Here is a 27,688-nt window from a genome sequence, read left to right on the forward strand (position 1 = left end):
ATACCGTCTGTTTTCCAAGGCATTATTTTATTTATCAGCTTTCCATTTTTTCATTTATTGAAATAAAAGTAAACATGGAAGACTTTCATTTATAGCAACTACATTAATAAATCAAATACATCAAGTACCGTACATTGGAAAAGTTGTTGAATTGCCTTGATTGAAGAGGTGTTTTGCCAATCGTGAAAAAGGTTTATATTTTATTAGATAGCGATAAAAAGTCCTGTTACGGGAATAGATCTTGGACACAACTGTGAAGAAAGCTGCAAAATAAAATATGAATTGAAACATAAAAAGTCTGAAGATGGGGTATCTATGATTTCACAAAATATAACAGTAATAAATTGATTTATTTTAAATGTAAGAATAAATAAAGTACAAAACATCCACTTATATACTAATTTATACCTACAAACTTGTTCTATCTTGACAATTGCAGTTCAAAGCGATTGATAACTAAATCAGCTGTTTATAAATGAGAGTTATTTATGTAGAAGTACTTGTTTATAATTTAGCAACATTTCTTAATGAAACGTAAATTTTTTACTTTAAAAAATCAACCGCTCTCCAATATTGCTTGTAAAGTTTTTAAACAATTTTATTTACATAAATTCACATTTCTTACGGTTTAGTAAGCGAGTTTAAAAGAGCGAATCTACGAATCTTGGTCTTTATGAGATAGCATTGTTGTTTAGCTGGCCAAAAAACTGCCAACGTTACAAACTCGTGGCAGTAATTGAGTTACTGGGCTAGCTAAATTCAACCTAGTCTCAAAAATGGATTGCTTCAAAGCATCCGAAACCTCATTCAATATTTTCACCAGCTAAACAAAGTGGGTATCTCCTGAACCAAATTTGACAGTTTATTTTAACTTTTGAAGCCTACCTTCAAGTTTAAGAAACTATATCTTGTGTCAATGCTCAATCATTCATTGTTAAGTCTCCAAACATATGTTAGACTTACTTGCAGACACAAGTCAAAGGCAGTCAATGTAATACTTAGTTTTTGTCCTTGAAATTTTACACTGTAGTCCATGTTAAGTGGTATGTGAGCAGTCGTGCTCGTCACAGCTGGATATGTAAAACTTGGCCTGCCCTCAGCTATCCGAGGCCTTGACGGACTTGCGGGTGATGCTGAGTTGATGAAACCCGCTCTTGTTGGGCGGCTGATTCAACTTGGAACTCAGATGAATGAACGGTTCGAACAAGGTCGCTCTGTCCAAAGCATTCACCTCAAAGTGCCGAATCTTCTCTCTGATCGACCAATGAGACGCTTTGCTCGCCGGACTTTCCAACGGGACTGGCGACTCGACTGTCTTGATGTTGTGGCCGAGGATTACGAAAACTACCTGAACATTTTAGCAGAATGAAACACTCTGGTAGGCCTGTTGTTTGGTTTGTGGATAGAAAATATTAATAGGAATAGTCTTGTACTAAAATAAGAACAAGCCTTGTTAAATTAGAGCCTGAAAAATCTAATTGAAAACTAAACAGTTAAGTTGTAGGGATTATTTCAGCAAGCATTCATGAGATTCATGAAGGCCACTGAAAAAAAATTGCTTCAAAATTTTTTTAGAGTTCTTTATCTTCTGATAAATGATATCTTGAGTAAGTCATTAGATTACTTATTTTTTAAATATTATTTCATTTTACCTAAGTGGTGGTAAATTAACGGAAAATAAGTCTAATTTTGTTGTACAACATGTTACTCTGATTAAGCAATTCCATTTACCGTATATTTATAGCAAGTGGTGTTACTCTACTACGGTACTAATCTTAATACATCGGACATATATTTTTGCCATAGCCTACTACACTGAAACCGGCTGTTTTCCATAAATGCTTTGCAGGTTTAAATTAACACAGAAGTGATACAGTTCCTCTTCAGGGTCCTCCGCTAAGAAGTCATATATTATTATACATAAAAAGTGTAAGAAATTAATTTTTTTAAATTTATACATTTTTGCCGAATCTAGGCCTAATGGCCCATCCTTCCAGGAAGGGTAAACCAAATAACAGCTTTTTACAACAACAGCCACATACCTCTTTCTTCTCCTTATTCTTATCAATCTCCTTTTTGAGTTGGACTAGCAGGTCAAGCGTCTCTGGTCGCGACGTGTCGTACACCATGACATAGCCGTCGGCTTGCCACAACTGACACGCTTGGCGTGCATCAGACACTTTCTCTAGTCCCGCAGTGTCGTAGAAACGGACCTTCTCCTTTGTCCCCCGCTCTGTTTCCACACACGCCACGTAGATATCCTCTATTGTGGCTTGAAGAAACTGGAATTTAAAATAGAAATAGACAGCAGTCAAGCTGATATGTTATTTTATCAGGAACTTTCTCATTTTGTTCAACAATAATTCAATTAAATGCCTTATTTCATCATCTTTGTATGTGCTCTTGTTTGTTTTGACGACTTAAAATTTAGATATACAATCTGAAACAAATCTATAACTTGGTCAATCTGAATCTGAAGCATTAAGCATATAATTTCTGTGTTGCTAGCCTAGTGGTTTGCGTTCCGACTTTGGTGCAGGAGGGACGGGTTTGAGCTTGGACCGCTTTCCCTAAAAGCGTTACTTCAGTACACACACACAAAATTACTGTTGCTGATGAGATAATTCAACATTAAAACCTTTGTTTCTACCAGTAAGTCAAAATTATAATCTAGATACAAATTGCAATAGGAGTTTTTGGATTTGAGAGGAACAACTAAATAGGCAAAGCCTAGACTTACTGAATCTTTTGAGTAGTTTCCGTAGATCGCTTGTTCCAAAATCGCTGTTTTTCCAACACTCTTCATACCACATACAATCACCCTCGTCACTTTCCCCATAGTTAGGGCCTATTAAAAGTCTGAAAACACAGATTTATATAACTCAAAATTGCAAAACCAAGAAATTTTTCCAAATCACAAACATAAGACGTTAAGTTATTTATTTACTAACGTTTAAAAAACACTTATACAATTATGACATGATCATAATTCAAGATGACTAAGTTAACATACAACTAAGGGTGAAGTCAAACATGCAACTGGACTATGTTGACTCCCTTGGTACTTGCGTATTATAACAACCACACCTACTAATTAGGCACCTAACTTAACCTAAGGGTGGTTAAGAGAGGTTAGGAGGATTTTGTAATTTAAACTAATTAAAATCTTATTTGGAAATCGATTTATCGGTGTGGTCGGTATAATATGTAAGTACCGACCTATATTCTGACTGGGAACCCCTTGGGCTTTTAAGACATTTTTAGGTCCTAACAATTTGTTTAGTAGACTAACAAAATTTAGTTTAGCAATACAAGTCAGCAAGTTGCAATAGTGACTACTCAAACAAATGTTAAATACATTTTAATTCAGCGAACATTATACAGGGTGTCCACAGAAAATTTGTCATTGATTTCCATGACTTTCCATGACTATCCATGACCATTTACCATTGATTTCCATGACTCACGAACTTTACTCAAAAATTATAATGTAACATACACACACAAAATACTGCCTAGACAAGTTATTTCAGAAAAATACTGAAACATGTATTAACAGATAACAATGGAGTAATACATTTTGTAAAAATATGGTATTCAAAATATGGAAGGAAAAAAGAAAACCCAATAAACTCCGTCGCCATAGCTGGCCAAGTTCACTGTCCACTTCCCTTTTTCCTTACTGTATAATTTTTATTATTAATTTTTTTATGAGTTTACAGTTTAACAAAAATTAGCTTAACAAAAAAAACATAACTTAAGACAAATCAAAACATTATAACAATATTTGTATTGCAATTTGAGTTGTAATAATGAAGTTGTAACATTTTAATATACTGTACCTACACTACTGTTGCAACAATATCCTAAAAATATTAAATTAAATTATAAGATAAAGTAGGTACAGATTGTAGTGACTATTACAAACTCGAAACTCTCATCAACTAATACAAACACTGTAATAAGTTCAAGTGTTGTGAATTTATAAAAAATACTGAAAAAAGCTACAATAGTCGGCGTTGCAGCCAACTAGAGTATTAAGTCTCGTCAAACCCATCCATCATTGGGAATTTCCATGACATTCCATGACTTTTTGCCTATTTCCATGACTTTCAATGACCAGAATTTTTTTCCATGACTTTCCCTGACTATCCCTGACTTTCCAGAATGTGGACACCCTGTTATAGTAAAATACCCCCGCCGCAGCAAACCTGCAGACTAAGCGAATTTCTTTTTCCCTAATTGGATTTACACTAAAATGTCTAAAAAAATGTCACATTTATTCCCTATTTAAATAGCATTAATTCAACGAGTAGGCTACTCTAGGTTTGCTGCAAACAGGGAGGGTAAAAAAGTTGTTTTTTTTTCTTGTAAAATGTTAATAGCCTAGCTTAGTATGAAATATATTCATATTCCAAATGTGTAATCAAAATATGCTCATAAAAAAGCTCTACAAAATGGTTTGGAAAGAAATTGCTAAATTTTATGTTTTAAGGGTCAAAAATGAGAAAAACCTATTTTTACCCCTATAAACCCCTGTTCCCAAAGTCCGATCATGCTGGATTGTGAACTCGTTCTAATAAATGTAGGTTTACACGTTTATACCAAATTTCATCAAAATCGGATCATTTTTTTTCGAGTTATCGTGCTGACGAAAAGAAGCGAAAAAATAAGAAATTGACGATTCTCCAGTCTCTACGACTGTGATGAAGAGGACATATAAAAGATGTAAGAGACACACATATTTATGAATTTAAACAGTTGGTGTTTTTGGCCTCTAGAGACCTCAAAACGAAAAAGTAAATCGGTCCCGGATCCAGGTCTTACCATGAGTACTACGGTAGGGGCCTAATAGCTTATTCCCTATATGGGAAATTTGCTAAAAGTGGGTTCAATATGTTGGGTGCCAAACCATGAAGCCATATTATATGTGACTGGGCTTGTGTAAACGACTGAAAGAAGAATAAACTATTGTCTAATGTCCTTGGACTCCTTTTATGACAACTTCTCTTGCCTCTATCTGCGTTCCAACTAAACAACTAAAGCCTTTACTGATATATTATGAAAGATTATGGACTAGTTAATACAAAAAAACATAGGCCTATAGCCTAAACCATCAGAATTCTGTCTATTTTAAACGTTTGACTGAGACTTCAAATAATGCCTTTTTTTACCCATAGAGTAATGGTGACTTTGATTAGCCTACACCTTTGGTGTCTTCAGACTGTGAGACTGTTTTTGTATTAAGAAAAAAAAAAATGTATTTGATGTAGGCTACTGGTATAACTATGGAAATACAAGATATAAACTATGTAAAATTATTACTATTATATAATTTTACATTATATAAAAGTATATTACTAAGCAAATCAAAATACCACAGTACCCTAAAAACATTTTATTTTTTATTACTTACATGTTTCGGACATTAATGCCATGATCACAGTATAGTATATAACCTATTAGTTTCTTTTATTTACAAACATTATTAGATATTTCTTATTAAAGAACAGGTGATAATTTTTATATTAAGGGAAGGAGGTGTTTTCTTTAAGATGTATAATTTCATTGAATATTACATATAATATATATATACATCTTAAAGAAAACACCTCCTTCCCTTAATATAAAAATTATCACCTGTTCTTTAATAAGAAATATCTAATAATGTTTGTAAATAAAAGAAACTAATAGGTTATATACTATACTGTGATCATGGCATTAATGTCCGAAACATGTAAGTAATATAAAATAAAATGTTTTTAGGGTACTGTGGTATTTTGATTTGCTTAGTAACATTTAAAGTAGCCCTCATTGATGTATACAATAACAAAATAAAAGTATATATATAATTTTACATTATATAAAAGTATTACATTATATACAGTACAATTATTCATTTTAGGTGCCTTCTGTCTGTTGGACCAATCACACCTAAGGTGTCTTCGGTGTAGGGGACCGAAGTACACAATTGCAGACAAATCTGTAATCTCAATATTACTCCCTCGGGTCTTGTGGTGGTTGTAGCCGTAGTAACTTGTCCTAACCGACTGAGTGGAGGTAGGAAGGTAGCAGGAGACACAAGTCCTGCACCCTAGTGGGGGGAGCAGGAACTTGATAATATTACGTCATCGAACTCAACAGACCGAAGACACCAAAAAGCTCTATGAAGGTTAATTCCTTAATAAGATTTTTAAGTTTCATGGCATGTAGGCCCCTAACTCTAAATAAAATGACCTAATAAGTTAACACGTTCGCGGCGGCATGGGAGCGATCGCTCCCATACGGAACCCTAATGCCATCCTGGTGGGTGCGATCGCTCCCAAGCTGCAATGTGGTACGAAATGATTTTATTTTTAAGCCAGGATTAGAGCTAGAAACTTGAAACCTCACACAGCACTGCTCAATAGTATACTGTATTTTGTTGTGGTGTAGGTTGGTAGTAAATTTCCCCGTAAAATTCCCGTTTGGCAATTTTAAAATCTACTTTTTGTCCCGTCTTTTTCCCTCCATTTGGCAGTACAATTCCAATGGGACCAGCTACGTTCCAAGCAGAGCTGCTATCTGTGGGTGTTTAGCGAACTACGTCGACTCTCGTTGTAAAGCAGGACATCCTCGCACGTTATTTGCTATTCGTCAGACCGAAATTGGAAAGCCAATCCCACGCGGCAATCGGGTTTGTTCGGCGCTGAGGGCTGCGTCGCACTGGGGATACGCCCGCCATTTGACGTGCCGCCGCGAACGTGTTAAGTTGCTGTTACTCAATGCCCAGAGAATTACTTCCTTATGTTACAGAGGAAACTTGCTTAAAAGTTAAGTTATGGGACGACCGTCTTTTAGCTCTGGCATGTTGAGCCGGAAATAACTTGTGACGAGCAATAAAGAGCCCTAACAGCGAGCACTGTGCGGAAATTCCTATCGGACAGGGCAGGGTTTTATTAAAACTTGAGATGGGGACGTCACCTAGGTGAGTAAGTTATTTCAACCCAAATGTGAGTAAGTTATTTCAACCCAAATGTGAGTGAAGGATGAGTGTAGAATATAGTGAAATGCCTTGTGTAGCTTTGTTAGTGACTAAGACAGGCTGTTTCATTAGCCAGGACTATTTATTAGTAGTTAAATACATTTTAATTCAGCGAACATTATAGTAAAATACCCCCGCCGCAGCAAACCTGCAGACTAAGCGAATTTCTTTTTCCCTAATTGGATTTACACTAAAATGTCTAAAAAAATGTCACATTTATTCCCTATTTAAATAGCATTAATTCAACGAGTAGGCTACTCTAGGTTTGCTGCAAACAGGGAGGGTAAAAAAGTTGTTTTTTTTTCTTGTAAAATGTTAATAGCCTAGCTTAGTATGAAATATATTCATATTCCAAATGTGTAATCAAAATATGCTCATAAAAAAGCTCTACAAAATGGTTTGGAAAGAAATTGCTAAATTTTATGTTTTAAGGGTCAAAAATGAGAAAAACCTATTTTTACCCCTATAAACCCCTGTTCCCAAAGTCCGATCATGCTGGATTGTGAACTCGTTCTAATAAATGTAGGTTTACACGTTTATACCAAATTTCATCAAAATCGGATCATTTTTTTTCGAGTTATCGTGCTGACGAAAAGAAGCGAAAAAATAAGAAATTGACGATTCTCCAGTCTCTACGACTGTGATGAAGAGGACATATAAAAGATGTAAGAGACACACATATTTATGAATTTAAACAGTTGGTGTTTTTGGCCTCTAGAGACCTCAAAACGAAAAAGTAAATCGGTCCCGGATCCAGGTCTTACCATGAGTACTACGGTAGGGGCCTAATAGCTTATTCCCTATATGGGAAATTTGCTAAAAGTGGGTTCAATATGTTGGGTGCCAAACCATGAAGCCATATTATATGTGACTGGGCTTGTGTATACGACTGAAAGAAGAATAAACTATTGTCTAATGTCCTTGGACTCCTTTTATGACAACTTCTCTTGCCTCTATCTGCGTTCCAACTAAACAACTAAAGCCTTTACTGATATATTATGAAAGATTATGGACTAGTTAATACAAAAAAACATAGGCCTATAGCCTAAACCATCAGAATTCTGTCTATTTTAAACGTTTGACTGAGACTTCAAATAATGCCTTTTTTTACCCATAGAGTAATGGTGACTTTGATTAGCCTACACCTTTGGTGTCTTCAGACTGTGAGACTGTTTTTGTATTAAGAAAAAAAAAATGTATTTGATGTAGGCTACTGGTATAACTATGGAAATACAAGATATAAACTATGTAAAATTATTACTATTATATAATTTTACATTATATAAAAGTATATTACTAAGCAAATCAAAATACCACAGTACCCTAAAAACATTTTATTTTTTATTACTTACATGTTTCGGACATTAATGCCATGATCACAGTATAGTATATAACCTATTAGTTTCTTTTATTTACAAACATTATTAGATATTTCTTATTAAAGAACAGGTGATAATTTTTATATTAAGGGAAGGAGGTGTTTTCTTTAAGATGTATAATTTCATTGAATATTACATATAATATATATATACATCTTAAAGAAAACACCTCCTTCCCTTAATATAAAAATTATCACCTGTTCTTTAATAAGAAATATCTAATAATGTTTGTAAATAAAAGAAACTAATAGGTTATATACTATACTGTGATCATGGCATTAATGTCCGAAACATGTAAGTAATATAAAATAAAATGTTTTTAGGGTACTGTGGTATTTTGATTTGCTTAGTAACATTTAAAGTAGCCCTCATTGATGTATACAATAACAAAATAAAAGTATATATATAATTTTACATTATATAAAAGTATTACATTATATACAGTACAATTATTCATTTTAGGTGCCTTCTGTCTGTTGGACCAATCACACCTAAGGTGTCTTCGGTGTAGGGGACCGAAGTACACAATTGCAGACAAATCTGTAATCTCAATATTACTCCCTCGGGTCTTGTGGTGGTTGTAGCCGTAGTAACTTGTCCTAACCGACTGAGTGGAGGTAGGAAGGTAGCAGGAGACACAAGTCCTGCACCCTAGTGGGGGGAGCAGGAACTTGATAATATTACGTCATCGAACTCAACAGACCGAAGACACCAAAAAGCTCTATGAAGGTTAATTCCTTAATAAGATTTTTAAGTTTCATGGCATGTAGGCCCCTAACTCTAAATAAAATGACCTAATAAGTTAACACGTTCGCGGCGGCATGGGAGCGATCGCTCCCATACGGAACCCTAATGCCATCCTGGTGGGTGCGATCGCTCCCAAGCTGCAATGTGGTACGAAATGATTTTATTTTTAAGCCAGGATTAGAGCTAGAAACTTGAAACCTCACACAGCACTGCTCAATAGTATACTGTATTTTGTTGTGGTGTAGGTTGGTAGTAAATTTCCCCGTAAAATTCCCGTTTGGCAATTTTAAAATCTACTTTTTGTCCCGTCTTTTTCCCTCCATTTGGCAGTACAATTCCAATGGGACCGGCTACGTTCCAAGCAGAGCTGCTATCTGTGGGTGTTTAGCGAACTACGTCGACTCTCGTTGTAAAGCAGGACATCCTCGCACGTTATTTGCTATTCGTCAGACCGAAATTGAAAAGCCAATCCCACGCGGCAATCGGGTTTGTTCGGCGCTGAGGGCTGCGTCGCACTGGGGATACGCCCGCCATTTGACGTGCCGCCGCGAACGTGTTAAGTTGCTGTTACTCAATGCCCAGAGAATTACTTCCTTATGTTACAGAGGAAACTTGCTTAAAAGTTAAGTTATGGGACGACCGTCTTTTAGCTCTGGCATGTTGAGCCGGAAATAACTTGTGACGAGCAATAAAGAGCCCTAACAGCGAGCACTGTGCGGAAATTCCTATCGGACAGGGCAGGGTTTTATTAAAACTTGAGATGGGGACGTCACCTAGGTGAGTAAGTTATTTCAACCCAAATGTGAGTAAGTTATTTCAACCCAAATGTGAGTGAAGGATGAGTGTAGAATATAGTGAAATGCCTTGTGTAGCTTTGTTAGTGACTAAGACAGGCTGTTTCATTAGCCAGGACTATTTATTAGTAGCCCAATGATCAAGGACGGCTTTATCCGCCATGAACGTTGTATCTAGGCCTAGTAAAAGAGGGCGATCGATGTTGGACTTTGTCCTAGACACCACTACTAAGTTAGTGCTAGCCACCACTTAAGTTAGTGTATCTGCTAAGTTATATAACATGGCCTAAGTTACCTTATACTGCTCTGTGCTTAAATTTACTTTCTCTAAAGTAAGCTTTGAAGCTTACGCTAAGCCTACAAAACTTCATCATTTAAACTCGGCAAGGCTAAAGAAGGAGTACCCTAACTTACAAATTTAATTACTCATTCATGACTTCAGACAATATTTGGGTTGTAGAGTCTACACAAATAACAAGCACATAAGTTAATTATTAAGGACACACATAAGCCTAAACTTAATGTAAACTAGGCCTAAGAAAAATCTTCAGACATGAATTGGATTAAGTTACTGTACTTGGATAAAAAAAAATCATAGGTCCCAACATTAGGAAAATATTGTAGCTAGCATTATTCAAATATTGACTATAGTTTAACAAGAGGCCTGTTATCATTGGCAAGTACAAACAATTTTATTTACATACAACCGACAATGACAACTGAATTGAACTAACTTGCAGGAACGCTGGAGCTGGAACTGGAGCTGTGGAACTGACGACGATAGACAGACCACAGACTAGTGTTTAGTGTTTGTTTTGTTTCGTTTCGACACGACCAATAAAAATCCCGGTAAACGGGTCGAAAAAACTAATTTTATCCCGTTACCTGTTTTAATCCCGGACATGGTCTATAAATCCCATTATTGGGTTAAAATCCCGCGTGCCAGTGTTGCCAACCCGGTTAGGGTGTTTTACCCAAAAAACATTCTGATTCTGATTCTGATCTCTGCAAAAATTACCCCAAAAAGACACCACGAGTTGTTGTGCCAAGCGGCAAATTAGGGAACTACCAGCATCATTATAAGAATAAGAATAAGAAAGTTTATTGCCATTGACCAAGTTGTACATAGGAATAGGCATTGTCAAATTACATTAAATAAAATAAAATATCACTAAACATGTTCATATCTATAGATAACAAAGATTAAGAATAACGATTGAGAGTTTTTGATTTACAGTATGAAAGATTCGGCTTTAGTTTTATAATTCATAAAGTCCTTAACTGAGTAAAATGGGTATAATAAATTCACCCGAAAGGTTGCAGCAGTGCAGCGAATCTATAACCAACGGCTATAACCAACGTTGAGTTCAATTAAGTTAAACTTGATTTCATCTTAACTTTTTCTAAAATTCTACTGTTTTCTTTTTCTTCCATGTTTCATCTTTCTGAGTCCATCGTCCATGGTCCATCCATCCCCATGTTCCCATCCAATCCAATTCCAATTCCCCAATTGTCTGTTCTGTTTGTGTTGTGTTGTGGTAGTCTGTGTCTCTGTCTCTCTTGCTCTTCTTGTCTCCTTTCAGTCGTTTCGTTTAAAGTATGGTTTAAGGTTAAGTAGTTGAACAAACTCAGCTATAACGGTTGTTTATTTATTACAGTCTAGAACTAGAAGTAAATTAAAAGTGCGTTTCTTCTCAAATATTTAGTGCATTCGACTGAAAGGCTATGCCGCCTTTGGAAGTTCTTCCGAATCCTCCAGAGGAACCTGCCCCTCCATCTTCTCAGCCTGTGGTGGGTATTATTTATCCTCCACCTGAAGTAAGAAGTATCCTTTTGTTCACAAATTAAAAATTAGAGATAAAGGTAAGGTCTCGAACCAGCAATTTCTGCATAGCCTAGTAGGCCTAGCCTACTAAGTTTAGGCTACCTACCTATAGGTAGGCCTAGGCCTATGCTAACAATCTGAGCTAGGCCTCCAATGTTTTGTTACCCTCTTAGACTATAAATACCGGTAGGCTACCATGTTCAGTAAGTTAATATGCTTAGTAGCTTATTATGTTACAAATACTTATCCCACATTTTGTCACGACAGTTGCTGGTTATTGTCATGGCGATATTGTAAACTGTAGGATGCCAAAGCTTTGTAAATGGCTTCCCCAATAATTGCTTGGATTAGACTAGGCCTAACTTCAGTTTAGGCTAAATCCAATTACATAGGTACCTTACCTTATTTACGTCATCAATCCTAATGTTTAACCCTCTGAGTGTTAAGCGTTGCGTAATCGACGCAAAACACACCCGCCGTGGTGTTATGCATCGCTTTTGCGACACACAAACATCGTTTACGGCGAAGGCTCTGGGACTGACTGAATTAGATTGAACTGGATCGAGATTGGTATCATTGTTTTCGGCAGATTCTAAGCTTTCTCCTGATGTCTGTTTCTAGACGCTTTTCATTTTAGTTCCGAAAATATTGTAGCAGACATCTGACGTGCGTATTTGTAAACAACTTGGTTAACCTCGCACCAATGACTGATGTGTTTTATTATGTACCTACGTTTATCATTGTTTTAGTGTTAAAAATAAAAAGTAGTGATATACGTGAAGTGCATTATAAGAAGATTTTTAAGTGAGTTTGAAGGGCTGGTTGATGATCCTGAAGAAGTAACTTAGGTAGTGATTGATGTAAATTATCGGCCAGATTCCTAGCTATAGTTAGGCTATGGATTCTTATCTAACGCTAAATGTACGATATCTGTTTTTCACCCATAACTTATTTATTTGCAAATTTACTTCCTTAGCCCTATATTATTAGCCTATATTTTTGTAATCCTTATACAATTTAGAACAAAGTGGCTATTTTAAAATATTTGTAGACTTATAAATTATAAAAATTTATTGAGGGCAAACATAATTTTTTTAAATTTAGCCTATTTTATAATGTTTGACAATCGTTAACCCCACAAAAATTGTTGAAAAATTTTTTGTAATGTTTTATATACATTGAAGCCCATAATTTCCCAATCAAAATGATATTTTAAAACAGAAGGGTATACTTTACATTGTTTTTATGTTTCTAAGATACATTAAATAAAACCCTGCAATTGCGCAATAAATGGGCGGACATTAATACTATTACTATGGACACTTGGAGGGTTAAACTTATGGGTGACTGCACTTTAGTTTACGTCCTATACTCATCCGAATGAAATATCGATTGATATATCAATTATTTCATTCAATATATCAAGTATGGTTGTAGTTAGGTTAAAACCTAACCTACAACCATACTTGATATATTGAATGAATTAATTGATATATCGATAGTTACCGTAGGTTAAAACCTAACCTAACTACCTGAATGGAATAATCGTTAGCCTGTATCGATATTTTCCCGGTAATGATCGATTGTTAATGTCCCTTCCTGTTTTTTGTAATGTTTGTCTGTTCCGTGTTATCGTGTTTTGTATGTTTTATTTTTTAAACTCTGTTTTTTAACGGCTCGAATGAAGTGATTAGGCCTACTTGACACATTGAGGCCTGCAACAAAGGATTACTGTATGCAGGTATTGTAAACCATTTTAAGTTTGGATTGATGACGCAACTTAAGGTATAGGCTACAATGTTAACCTATTTTTATATTGTCATAAAATCAATCCTGGATGGAATTATGAATAAAATTAAGTCTAGTCATGTGTAAGTTACGCTGAAATTGATTTAACAACAATGCATATGTTGTTCAAAAGTTTATTGCGGACATTTTCCATCACGAATGTAAAAAAACAATACACAACGTTTCGGGATCTGGAATCTGATCCCGTCTTTAGGTGAAAAAAACTTAACTTGTAAACTAACACATTACAATTAACAATACACAAACGCCCAACCTAAGTTGGAATACACTACAGAGGGTAGGCCTAGTAGTCAAAAAATATGCACTGTATAGCAGTCAAGTCATGATACAACATGCAATTAATAACAAATCACAAAACACTACAATCTATAAAAGGTTTAACGTAAAAAACTAACACAATGGAACACTAAAAGCACTGTAATGCATATGACTGGAAAACTGAACTTTCAATCAATTTCAAATTGTGAGGCTTTGTAGGTAAGACCTAACGTAGTCGGGTTTACTTACCTACCGGTATCTATTTAGGCCTATTTTAACCTACCTAGAATGTTGCAATTTCAGGTTTGGGTTGTTATTTGCACAAAACACTAGGTCTTCCTCTAATTAATGAGCTCTGTGTAACTTAGCCTAGCAGCCATTCCAGGTTCCGTACGGGACACTTTGACTATGTTTTGTAAGGAAAAACTTATTGAAACTACTCAACTATGAGACCTAAAGTCATAAAAAATATAGATTAGGGTAAAAGTTGAACAGATTATTCAACTGCATAAATTTCAAAGGCCCAATTTGACAAATAATGACCTAATAATGGTTTTACTTGTGGTTCCGTACGGGACAACTTTTAGCACACCTATTTGCATCACAAACTTCAAATCTAAATCTCTGTGACGTTCTCCATCCCTTACCACTGTAATTATACACATAGATTCATTAGTTTAATCTTTTTCCAGAAATGTTAGCATGTTTAAGACTTTGATTTATATTTAAAATATATAATTTAAAACAGACGGTTCCGTACGGGACACGTAATAGTTCCGTATGGGACGCGTGTAAAATATCTTAAACAATCGCCTAATAAATATGTTTGGAAAGAAAATGGACTGTAATGAAAGTTAAATACATTTATTGGACCTATTATAATTGTTTAGTCCTTAAATTACTTGACATTTTTGGGAAAATATAGCAGGAAGGTAGTTTGACCAACAATTTTTTCTAAACTATGGTTAGTACACATCTGACCATTAGTTAAGTAGGCTATGTCAAAATAAATACAATGTTGAATTAAAGATATGACTGACTAAACATTTAACTTATTAAACATCTCATCATATGTGCATATTTGGTTGATTTTAAAATGGCGGTTTGACACTGGGTACGGTGGCTCCTCGATCCTGCACATTATGTTTTTAAGGTCCACTTTTTGGATGTCAGGTACTGATGGCCACAGAAATCTTTGACCCACTCTGGTCATGAAAGAGACAGTTATTTCTTCTCCCAATCTCTCTTCCACAATTCCTGTAAAATATTAAATTTTATTAAATAATTTTGCAAGTTTGAAACCTACAGTTTTTTTTATATTTTCAACTTAACTTGTTTTTAGCAAGAATTGTTAGGAAATAACGTTAATTTAGACAAAGATATGCTTTACCTGGATACCATTGGCTGTCGTATATGACTCCAACCCATGATCCTACTGCCACCTCTTTATCATTATTTGGGGGTGTAGTTGGTTTGCGTGTACAAATGTCCTCATTATCAGAAGATTCCTCTGAATAAACATCCTCGTAACGAAGGCGGGGCTGTCTTATGGAAATTTGGCTCGGGAAGTCTTCTGTGGATTTATAAATATCAAATTTGCTCATAGAAGATTTTGCCGTCCGGGCTACAAGTACGCTGGCAGAGTCATAATAAGGCATAAGGTAATGGCATTGTCGAATGTTAGGAATTGATTTTGTTTCTGCCCATTTCTTTTCCATCTCCTGGGCATGAAGTTGAATTTCTTCTTGAGATTGAAATAAAATATGTGTTCCCTTTATTTCCTCTTTGGCACATTCATAAAACTCAACAGCATTGGATATCATTCTTTTTCTTGATCTAATTTTCATCCATACTCGATGTTTTATCGCTCCTCCTATAGCATCAACAGAGCCTTTCCCATGTGATGTTGCAAAAAACAACCAGTCAAAATCAATTTTGTAGTCATTTTGGAGTGAACACAAGAGAGAAGCTGTATATTTATTTTTAAATTGAGATGAGGGACCATCTGAGAATATTGACAGCTTTTCTAGAGCAGGAAATCTCTCAATAATGTCTCCAACTATTTTATAGAGAAAAACTTTGATGCTCAGTTTACCATGAGACAGATCATCACTCACTATGGTGTATGATGTAGTTGCGGTACCAGTCCAAACACAAGCGGTAAATAAAGTTACCTGTTGATGAGACCAATGTGCAGATTGTATCTCATCCTGTGATATGAGAGAAAAGTTTTCAGCAAAATCAATCTGCAGAACTCCAGATTTTGGATCCTTGTTTATTTTCCTTGATTCAAATTCTTCTGATTGCACATTTTTAACATAACAATGGACTTTAAATGTAGGCAACTGTTTTCTTATTTCACATATGACATCTTTAACTGTACCGTTGTGTTCAACTTGTTTAGGCCTGTTTTCCAACATCTATCCATTGTTTCCAGCAAATTTTTTTTATCTGGATCAAAGTCAATTATAGTCAACACACTTTCAAGTTCATTCACACCATTGCACTGAGAACAAGTTCCCAACATACAGTTTTCTTTCTCAATACTGCATACAAGTTTTCTCAACAGATCTTTACCATTTGGTACTAGTTCCTCGTTTAGTATTTTATTACTATGTAGAGCTTCTAGCAAATAATTGAAATTTCCATGATACTTGCACACACATACTGTATGTGGTGTATCACCAACCAAAAGAACATGCTTGGGTCGGAGCTCATAAAACGTCGTCTTAGACACTTTGTGCATACCTGTTTCTGTAATGAACTGCTGGTAGGCTTCTTTGACAGACATTACAAGAAACCTTTTTTGCACATTTATTCTTTTGTTTGTAACTGGATCCCTTATTGATTTGGTATCCCTTTTTCCAGGAGCCTGGTAGCTTACATCGTCTCTATTAAAAAAATCCCTGACGATTTTTTTCTCTTCTTCGGACAGTTTAGGCTTAAATTTACGAGGGGTTTTGCTCAAATTTAGATTTGGAAAATCAAGAGCAAGTTTTCTAACCACAGCTTGCTTTTTAGAGGGACTATCTGGTAAAAGTTTTTTAATCCTATTCACAGCCTTTCCTAAGCTCTGTGGCCTTTTGTAGGAACCGAGTTCTTGAACTACATTTGAACAGTTTGAACTCTCTGCTAATTTAGCCAATCTTTTCCGCTCCCGTTGCTTTTGTTTCCTCAAAGTTTCTAATTTTCTTTTATCTTCCAAAATGTCTGGCCTACCTTTAAGAAGCTCTTTCTCTTTGTTTCTCACAGCTTTAATTCTTTTTTTCTCCTTTTCTCGGTGTGCAGCTAGTCGCTCGGGATCTGACCTCAACTTCTCAAAATACCTTTTCTTTTTTTCTTTGTTGTCCATTTTATGTCTGAAAAAAATATTAAACAATGTTTATTATTTGGTCCTAGGTTTGTATAAATTAGGTCTAGGCCTATATTAACTTAGGCTATTGCTTACTTTAGGCTAAAACATTTAACATGCATTGTAAGCTTTGACTTACACAACAATCAAACAAGTGTCCCGTACGGAACTGTCCCGTACGGAACCATTGTTTCATATAAAAATACTGTATTTGAAAAAACATTAAGTGTATGAGTATATAGGTTGCTTAACTTACCTAACTTTTGGAGAGTTTGAAGATTCAGTGTTGGTTAGTTTCTTCACACAGTTAACTTTTCCATGTTTCTGGTTCCGTACGGGACACCAGCTTCACTTCCAAGAGTTGAATGTTTTAAATACTTAAGAACTCTCAAACTAGTAAACTGCAGGTTGTCTTTGCTAGTTATTGAGGTTATGATGACATTAACCTCAAAAGAGATGAGATTTGGAGGGAAATAAAGTGGCTACAGTTGTGCCAACCTAATCACATTTAAAGGCTATCATGATTAATACAGCTGGCTTAACTTCAGTAGTGCATAAAAACTAAAAAAAACATATATTTTTTTACTTTTCTTTTGAATTTTGTTTCTTTATGTTATTTTTAAGCATTAAATGTAAAAAAAATGTTATTTGATGAGATTTTAATTTTTTACACCTAGGCTCATTATTTCTGGAATGGCTGTTAGGCTATTGTAGGATTAAATTATAAAACTCTATGACTTGAGTTGAGAGTGACTTCTTTTTAAGAGCGATATGTCAAGACCCTCATATAGTGTTTTAAGGTTTCAAAACTGAGGCAGTTAAAAATTGTTGGCCTAAACGAGGATAAGTTAAATTGTTTACGTTAGTTGTGTATAGTGTGACATCGTGCCTTCATCAGCTTCCGTTTTAAATATACAGTCTTCTAATAGAATAGGGTTACTCAACGACAATCAAATCGCTCCACTCTTTGTTTTCTCGTTTCCTGTAGCTTAGCTTTTGTCACTGGAATCAAATCTAATCATTTAATTTTATTTGCAGATCCATGATAGTATATTATTAGAATCTTAGAAACTAGTTGGCTTGTTCCTTCGAAGTTTCTGGTGAGATTTCTCAAAGAAAACTAAACCTTAACCATCATAACAGATTCAAGTTTACACAGAGTAAATATGAATCTACCAAATAAACAAAGAGTTTTGATCCGTAACAATAAGAGAATGTCAAAGAAGTGGAATCCATTTGAAGTACATACAAATCGTTCTAAACATCACATACTGGGTCGCATGTTGAAACATGATCGAGGTTTACCAGGCATTTCAAAAAGTAAAGCTTTGACGAAACGTAAGAGTACTTTACTTAAAGAATACCAAATCGGGTTGAAAAATAATAAGTTTATCGATCGAAGAATAGGGGAGAGAAATGAGAGAATGACTGATGATGATCGAATCATGGCTCGCTTTGCTGTTGTGAGAGAACGTTTGTTCAAGAAGAAAGCGGTGTTTAACTTATCCGATACTGAAGTATTAACCCACAGAGGGCAAACACTGAATGAAATAGAACGCTTTGAGGATGCAAGGAGTGATGATGATGAAGACCAAGAAGGAAATAACAATAATGGAACCCTCGAGGGAAAATTTGTGGAAGGAGCACATTTTGGGGGTGGAATATTTAGAAAAATTAATCAAGACAGAGAATCATTGATCGACGAATTGATTAGAGAATCAAGAAAGCGCAGAGTGGAAAGGCAACAGAGTAAAGAAGATACTATGATCGCTACAGAAGAGTTAAATAAAGAGTGGGACAGTCTTGGAATGATTGTGAATCTTGCTAAAGATAGTGAAAGTGTCATCAAGACACAAAGAAAAGACAAATATGATGTTGTGTTGCGGCAATTAAAGCTTGAACCACACCAACAAGCTGTGCCAAACTGTAAAGCAGACAAATCTTTCCAAAATGAAGAAAATACTCTGGAAATTCCCCAGGAAGAATCTTTTAAAAATCCAAGTGAACTGAATGAATATGTCCTTTATAAGAGTGTAGATGATTTAGACGATGGGCTTACCAACTGTACTGTTAACTTGATTGAGGACAATGGGAATGCCAGTGAAATAGAATATTCTTTAGATAATGACTGTGCAACAGATGATCTCACTGAGTTGATGCAATCGGTTGATAATGATTTGACAATCTCAACCATTTGTGAAAATAGCTCATCTCAGTTGTTGGTATCAGCGAGAAATGTGGAAGAAAAATATTTCATAAATAATGAAGAAGAATTAGAATTACCTCGTGATTTGAATTTCCCAGACAATTTTGGTGCGTTGAGAGATCTGCTTAAGGATACATCAGTTAAACAACAAAGTGGAATTTTCAAAAGATTGGTACAAATGGGCGACAAGAAAAAAATGTTAGCTCTAGCTTCATTCATCGTTGAACTTGTTTCTAATGGAGGTATCAGCTGGAAATCTTTGCCAGTGTTGGCATCACAGTTTAATATTCTGAGAGGGTTTAACAGTGAACAATGCCTTAAAATTGTAGTTGACATGATTGCATCAAAACTGGAACATGTTGATGCTGACTCGCCCGATTATCTAAAGTTTTTAACATGGTACATACTTGTTTCGGTTGGAGCCCAATGTCCAGATGTTTTAGCACTTGTGAGCAAACCTGTATTGAGTCTTGCTTGTAGAACAGTTACTCAGTCGTGTAATATCTCGTCAGGCCTTCTCTCCAGCTACTTGTTATTACAGGATGCTAAAATGTCGTCAAAATTATATCCAGAAGCAATTTTATTCTTGAGTTGCTGTGTGAAAAGGATGGGCTCAAAAGATAGAAATAGTGACGTTGAGCGTAATATGAAATTTGAAGTTGAAGAAGAATGTAAATTGAAGTTAAAATTTGATGGTGAAAAAGATAAAAAAGACAGCTTGAAAGTAGATGCAAATGTGTTACATTTAAGTGTGATCTTACTATCTGAGTTTGTTAAAGTTTACCAAAAATACCCTGAATCAAAATTGATGTTTGAACAAGTGCAAAACTCAGTGAACCATTTGATTGCCAACACATTCTCACTGAAACTCACCAACAGCATTTTTGAACTGCAAACGTTGTTGAAATCAGTTAGTTCAGCGGGCCTTCCTTCCTTGGTGAAAAATAAAAAAATACCGAAAGCTTTACGTCAATATGAACCACATTTCAATTCTGTTACAATCGGTAAATCGTGGGGAGGATTTTCAGCAGAGGAGCGGCAAGATAAGAAACTGATACATCAGTACAGGAAGGAGTTAAAGGGTGCTGTGAGAGAATTGCGTCGGGATCGAGCTTTCTTGGCGAACGTCAAACTCAAAGAGGTGGCTTGTAGTGATCAGGAAAGGGTGAGAAAAGTGAAGGAAATTATGAGCTCAGCTAGTGAACAGCAAGGGGAATTAGGGCGTTTGAAACGGAAAAAAATATCTAAATTTTGAACATTAACTTAAGCATAAATTAAAGCTAAACATGTTTGCGTTGTGTAGCCTATGTTTGTGATGTTTTTTCCAATAAAGTGTTGACTGAAGATTTTATATTTTTTGTTTTACCTATTGTTAACTTTATTAAGTAGCCTATAGGCTTATTACTTTTTACTAGCCAATTGAAAAAAAAAAAACAAGATAAGAGTCATTTAATGACAATGCAATAGAAAGATTTTTTGTATCATTATATCTTTTTAAGTCCAATCCGTATTGCACAAGTTGTTATCTCAAACAGTGAAATAACAGATTCGTTTGAATAGAACGATTAATTGATCACGCTTTTTGGTACCTAATAACTGATGTGAGAAAAGATTCGCTGAAGTTGGTTGGTCTTTACGTTTTGTCAGTAGCATAACAAGTTTGGACAATTTCACAGTTTAAGTACTTCACATATTTTTTGATTTGTTAGACTTCAAAATGTCCTTTGCAATTCTATGTAAATTGCCCAAGTGGCAGAACATTTAAATAGGTACTGTAAGCTTATACATTTATGAAGGCTCAATTAAATGATTTATTGGTGATTTTTACATGTCTAAGTTGTGACTGTGACTAATATTAGGAAGCTATTGGGCAAGCAATATGCACAAAAAGTGTTTTGCACTATCAAGTGTGTCTAAACTATTTTCACCATATGACCTCCAAAGCAAACACTACTAAAGCAAACAATAGTCCGAACAGCAGCAGGTAGAAGACAGGGTAGAGTTTGTTAAGAGCCAGCTCATGAGGTTCGCTGAACGACGTGATGTCTGTTTCAACCAAAAGGTGTCGAGTGTTGTATATTGGCCATCTACGCAGAACTCTATCCCTCCACAACTTGTTCATACCTGCCTGGCAGAGCAGTATGGTGTTAATGCATGTTGTTTTAGGCTATATATATATACATTTTATCTCACTATGTTAAAGTTTCTTTCTTCAGAGGTTTTGAGATGATAAACGGAATACATAAATTAATGAAAGTTGTATATGTGCAAAAGAAATTTTTGCAAGGTTTCTACAGATCTGGAAAGTTAAGGAATTGATTTGGGGTGAGAGGAAAGGGAAGTGTTCGCAAAACAGCCTAAAGTCAGGAAAAATAAGCCTACCTAAAATCACAAAAAGTCAAGGGAAGTTAATGGAAAATGTGTTTCTCTTATTGTGTGGAAGAAATGTTTTCCTGTGATCGGTTATCCTGACTTTAGTTATTTGATTTCTAAAACAATTAAACCCGTCTTTGTAACGGGAAAACTTCATGGTGAAGTTTAATTGGTGTGAAAGGTCTTTCAGTAGTAGAAACTCTATTCCATCTATAACATCTGAGAAAAGAAATTAAATTCAACCCGCTCAGGCTGTGCTGAGTTTGGGACTACATGAAAATCCCTTTAAATCTGCACCCTTATAACCAAAACTATACCAAAAAATTGTATTAATTGTAAGATAAGCTGGGCATCAGTAATTGTCTGCTCTGGCCCAAATTTGCCAACGGAATGTAATGGAGTATAGGGCGACAAAAATCTCATTCCAAGATTAAGATCAAATTCAGACAAAAATTTGCCAATAGTTTTATGAAACAGATTTTCTGAATACAATTGTAGATTTTAAGACAACAGTAATTAAAATAGCATGAAACCAAAATAACCTTTAAGTTGAAACTATTGATAAACAAAAAAATAGGTTACCTAAAATAACAAAAAGTCAAGGGAAGTTAATGGAAAATGTGTTTCTCTTACTGTGTGGAAGAAATGTTTTCCTGTGATCGGTTATTCTGACTTTAGTTATTTGATTTCTAAAACAATAAAAAGGGCAGCTATAATATGTATCGTGAAGACCACTTTATTCTATCTACTGTTTATAACTTAATCCTAAATAAATAATGTACTTTTACATGAATTAATCATCTATGTGCAACTAACTAAAGAAAGTCGATAGCCAGGTTTGGTCACCCCAATCTTTAAACTAGAACTATTATAAACGTCTGGAAATTATTCAAAATAGGCCACGTAACTATTATTAAATTGTCAATTAGTTTTAGTGGGCAAATTAATTTTTCCTACAGTTACCTAACAATGTACATGTTCTCTCACTGATTTGAGAAAGCAAAGTGGCCAATTCGCTCATCAGTGAGACAATGTTAACATTATCTCACTCTAATTACTTTGTCTCACTCCAGATTTGCAACGAGAAGGCACAAAATAGTGAGCGCGTAACATGCAGGCAACGTCGTATGCACGCGAAATACGTTGGCAGCACTGGCTGTAAATCAGCTGGTCAGCTGTTGTACTGTTGTATTTGTCACTTCACATTAAATGTTATATTAAAAGTTCACTTCTGTGTAAAAATAGGTTATGTTTCTTCACCAATTTATTTGTTTTATGGTAACTGTAGGAAAAGTATAATGTGCAACTCGAGTTCAAAGTACAATTGCCTCACTCGAGAAACCATTCCTCACTCGCCTACGGCTTGTGAGTAAGGATTTCTCTCGAGTGAGTCAATTGCTCACTTCTCTAACTAGTTGCACAAATAACTATTATTTTGTTGATGTTCAAAAATCAGCTTTGCAAAACATTTTTAATGCATACATCCTCCATAGATTCTACAATACAATGTTTGGAAATATTGCCTACATCCTTTGTGCTCAAATTATTGCTAAATCAACATTTAAACCACAATGTTAGCTTTATACAATTTGAGATTTAGTTAACTAATTAGTTGTTTACCTCTTGAAGTTTGAGCGTCATTAAGGTTATCGGCTCCAGAAGTAGGGAGTGTTTAGCGATTCCGAAGGTGAGGTGCGTAGAAGTGACCTCCTCCTTCATCTTCCTAAAGTCGTGAAGAGCCTCATGCCCTTGAAGCCCTCCAATATCTAAGAAGACAAGATCGGTTCCAAACGACTCGACAAGAAAAGTAACTTTCTTGTCATAGAATGCTTTTTCTCGCACTTGTTGACTACTCAAATATTTGTAACGCTTTTCGAACCTTCTCACCCAGGGGTTCTGTAAAAATAAGTTAGATGTTGTCAACACTAAACTCTTGATTGGCCTTTTGAAAGTAACTTTTTATTTGTAAGATCCTTTTATCCTTGTTGGGCTACTCAAAAAGATATTTTAGTTAAGAATAATTTTAGAGTAGCTTTATGTAGTAAAATTAAAATTTATATTGGTTAATCAATTAACGCTTCTTATAACAGGTTGATGTTAGACATTTGTTTTAGACCTAATTTCTAGGACTTAACATTGCAATGTAATAACACTTCTCACGAAAATTATACTTTATATGCCAAAGGTTAACCATCTGGATTCCTGCATTCATTAGAAGAGGCATTATTATACTAACGATTTGTTAAAACTAACCTCAAAGTTGAAAATGTCCCTTTTCATATCAGTACTGTTGAAGCGAGCGTAATACTGGACTGTCCAATAATAATGTCCTCTGACCAGTTGTTCAATGGTGTCTACTCTAGCGGAATATTGTGGCAGAGTTAATCTAAACCAAACATTCGGTTATTTTGAACCTTGTAGAAAAATTAACTAATTGACGTAGGCCTACAAGACTTAAATTCAAAATGTTTCTTTTTTATCATTGATTGTGAACTTTCTAATTTAGGCCTTATTTTTGTCTAAATCTAAAATGTGTACCATGGTCAAGGATAAGATTTTATGTAAATATAGATTTTATTTTCAACTGGGGAAAAAATATTTTTTGAAAGGTATGATGTATTTAAGGTAGGGTGAAAGTTAGGTTATGGTAGGTTTAATTAACTTTAAGGTCGAAAAAAGGGTCGTTAAAAACATGAACATTTGAATGTAGCCTACCAAAGATATTTTAAGCTTTAATTAATATGTAGAAAAATGACCCAGCTGCTAAAATTGCTTAATGTAGTTAACTAAACTAGTTTCTGTCAAATGTGATGATTACTTTGCTATCACTATGGTCGTTATTATACTTAAAAAAATATTTAACAAACTGAATAATATAGTTAGTTGCATCACATTGATGAATAAAAATAACATACAAGATAAGACGTTCCGACGTATTAAACAAACAACGTGTTTAGGTTGTGAAGGGCCTACCATCTAGCAACAAATAATTACAAAAACAAATATTTTTCCAAAAATTGATAAATAAAAAAAAAATAATAATTATTGAAAATGAAGGAATCTCATTTTATCCATATTGTGAGTATTGTTCGAGTGGACATGTTAGTTGGACATGGGTAAATAGTTTTTTCACAGAAAAGGTAAATAGCAAAGAAATAAGGTAAATAAAGTGTTAACAGTACGCACCCACAAAACACATTGCCAGATAAAATTGTATTCAGTAGCAGTGAGAAGAAGGACCAGCTGGTTAGTATGTAGCCAACAAATCGAGAGATCTTTCTCCGAGGAAAACTCGTCTGAATCGTGAGACCAAAAATTGTCGTCAAACATCCAATCCAGCCTGTGTTACAAATGTAAAGTATTAGAAAATAGAAATTGTTAGCGTCTTAGTTAATAAATTAGTCCATACGCCGAAGGTTGTGTGTAAAATGAGGTCTAGAAGAAGCTCAAAGCAAACTAATTTGAATATGTCACCAACGTCAAGTACTTTACAGTTCTAGCTGGATTTTAACAAGCTATTTGTGAGTGTGTCCAACAAAGACTTTTTGATATTACATAAGCTACAAGGTTGGGAGGTAGGTTTTATGGTACGAGCATTATACTGGATGCAAGGATTTCATTCAAGTACCTTCAACACCTCCGGACGAGTTGGTTACGATTCTTTTCACCTCACTACCAGGAACAAATGTAGGCCAACAGGACATAAGCTAAAACATCCCGTGCATACTATAAAAGTTTGTTTTTACAACATAGTTCAAATTTTTTAACAAAATAGTCAACTGTTTCAAACAATACCATTATTTGGTGAAAGCACAATGTGCCTGGCAAAACCTGTAAAATATCTATTGTGTAGCCTTGTTTAGAGCGTAGTGAAAAAAATCATACCTTTAAGAAAAAGTATCATGTGCACGTCAAAGTGATTGCCAAATTTACTGTACTTCAGCTGACTTTACCTTATCTGTAAACAACGACATTATCGTCTACAAAGAGTACAGAAACCAGCTGCTTACTAAGTAGTGGAGTGACAAGATGGTAACCAAGATATCGTGACCATACTTACAAGCTCGGTGGCGGCGACCTAGATTGTTGACCCCAATCCAGTAAACTACGATGACAAACATGAACGACATCAGTATTATTACCCAGACACCCGGCTGGAAAATTGTCAAAAGGTTTTTCCATTGAAATTCAATTGGTTCTGGTCTTCGGACAAGGAAGGCGATTCTTTCCTGAAAACGGCACACCTTAAACTGCTGTTTGCTGCTAGTGAAAAAAAGCTATAAAAATAGGTTAGCCTAAATTTAATAACAACAAAGTGTATTGATGTTATGCATGTTTTTCATAGACACCAGTTTTTTAAACTGTGCCAAACTGAAAGACAATACATCGTAAATTATAGCATCATATACCCCTTCAAATATCATTTTTATGAAAAGATTATAAATTAACTTAAATTTTTGAGTTTACTGAATATTGTAGTTTAGTGGTAGCAACATGGGCCAGAAAGCCAAACATTGCTCATTCAAGACCAGTAGTACTATCTTATAACCACTATATTTACCACTTGCTTTCCAGTAATTTAATGTAATTCACACCCCAACAGTACTCAATTGTGTCTAGATCACTACAGTCACGGATCAATAAACCTTTGGTGACAGGCATTTGTGATTTATAAAATATAACAACACACTCCTGGCTATTATTGGTCTTCATAGATAGGCTATTATTGGTCTAATTCAGCACCTATAGTGAAACCATTATGATAAAATCAAACCTTTTTGAAGGCCTTATTGCATTCAATCGCAATTCAATGTTCTTCATCTTCATATTGACTCAGGCCAGTTTACGTACCCTGTTTAAAGTCGGGGCAAAATCAAGTGAATCGTACATGGTCTTGACCATCCAAACGGCCGACAATGCCAGCTCCGCTTCTCCATTGACGACTGCCTCGATCACTCCATTCTCCCATCTCCCTTTGCTACTCAGCGTTCCCCAGTCTTTGTAACGGGAAAACTTCATGGTGAAGTTTAATTGGTGTGACAGCTCTTTCAGTAGTAGAAACTCTATTCCATCTATAACATCTGAAAAAAGAAATTAAGTTCAACCCGCTGAGGCTGAGCTGAGTTTGGGACTACATGAAAATCCCTTTAAATTTGCACCCTTATAATTAAAACTATACTAAAACATTGTATTAATTGGAAGATAAGCTGGGAAACAGTAATTGTCTGCTCTGGCCCAAATTTGCCAACAGAATGTAATGGAGTATAGGGCGACATAAATCTCATTCCAAGATTAAGATCAAATTCAGGAAAAAATTTGCCAATAATTTTATGAAACAGATTTTGTGAATACAATTGTAGATTTTAAGACGACAGTAATTAAAATAGCATAAAACCAAAATAACCCTTAAGTTCAAACTATTGATTAACAAAAACATAGGTTACCGGTATCCAAAACAGTCTCGTCCCCTTCAGTTGCAAAACAAACGTATTGAGTTAAAGGTTTTTGTTGGTTATATTATTAATGGCAGGAGAATTGTTTTCCAACTTAAATCTCAATTTGAATTCTTTTAATATTGCTTATTATTACTGAGATAGGCGTACTTAACTTACCTGTATGGTTTTCGTCTTGCGTAACAATGACAAACGGTGGATTGGGATCGTAAGCAACTTTTATCTCTCTTCCTTTCAAGTTTGTCTTTTTCGCTTTCAATCTATACGCCAAAACTTCTCGAACACTGCTTCTTTTAAAATATCGAGTAGGCGAAGCATCCGAGTGCAGCTGATATAAATCTCTGTTTTTCAGAGAAATACTGACCATTTCATGCGGAAGGCTTGTAACCAAACAGTTTTTCAACATATTTAATTGAAGTTTAAGCTTGTAGTTAATGAAATAAATTGATTTGTTCCGATCAATCGAGA

General features: G+C 35.1%; 2 protein-coding genes across 9 annotated transcripts in view; one reads left to right on the forward strand and one right to left on the reverse strand.

The window, feature by feature from the left end:
* Positions 1-331: 331 nt before the first annotated feature.
* The window catches only part of LOC128987944 (NF-kappa-B inhibitor-interacting Ras-like protein 2), a 50,672-nt gene continuing 23,315 nt past the window's right edge, over positions 332-27,688 (reverse strand). The window contains exons 1-4 of one of the 7 annotated variants that reach the window (XM_054409064.1): positions 10,679-10,776; positions 2,741-2,859; positions 2,043-2,282; positions 332-1,348 (exon numbers count right to left, since the gene is read on the reverse strand). In XM_054409064.1, the coding sequence (XP_054265039.1) occupies positions 1,097-1,348; positions 2,043-2,282; positions 2,741-2,839 (591 nt within the window). In that variant the 5' untranslated portion in view covers positions 2,840-2,859; positions 10,679-10,776 and the 3' untranslated portion in view covers positions 332-1,096. The other 6 variants (XM_054409068.1, XM_054409066.1, XM_054409067.1 and 3 more) reach the window with 6 other exon arrangements.
* LOC128987942 (splicing factor 3A subunit 1) overlaps positions 11,430-27,688 on the forward strand; it is a 33,569-nt gene continuing 17,310 nt past the window's right edge. Inside the window, exons 1-2 of one of the 2 annotated variants that reach the window (XM_054409055.1) lie at positions 11,430-11,769; positions 18,332-20,733. In XM_054409055.1, coding sequence (XP_054265030.1) covers positions 11,670-11,769; positions 18,332-20,649 — 2,418 coding nt within the window. In that variant the 5' untranslated portion in view covers positions 11,430-11,669 and the 3' untranslated portion in view covers positions 20,650-20,733. Of the gene's footprint in view, positions 11,770-18,331; positions 20,734-27,688 lie in introns of those variants that run through there. The other variant, XM_054409056.1, reaches the window with a different exon arrangement.

The sequence above is a fragment of the Macrosteles quadrilineatus genome, unplaced genomic scaffold (assembly GCF_028750875.1).
Source record: "Macrosteles quadrilineatus isolate MER2022 unplaced genomic scaffold, UCM_ALF_1.0 Scaffold_2__2_contigs__length_208266976, whole genome shotgun sequence".
NCBI lineage: Eukaryota > Metazoa > Arthropoda > Insecta > Hemiptera > Cicadellidae > Macrosteles > Macrosteles quadrilineatus.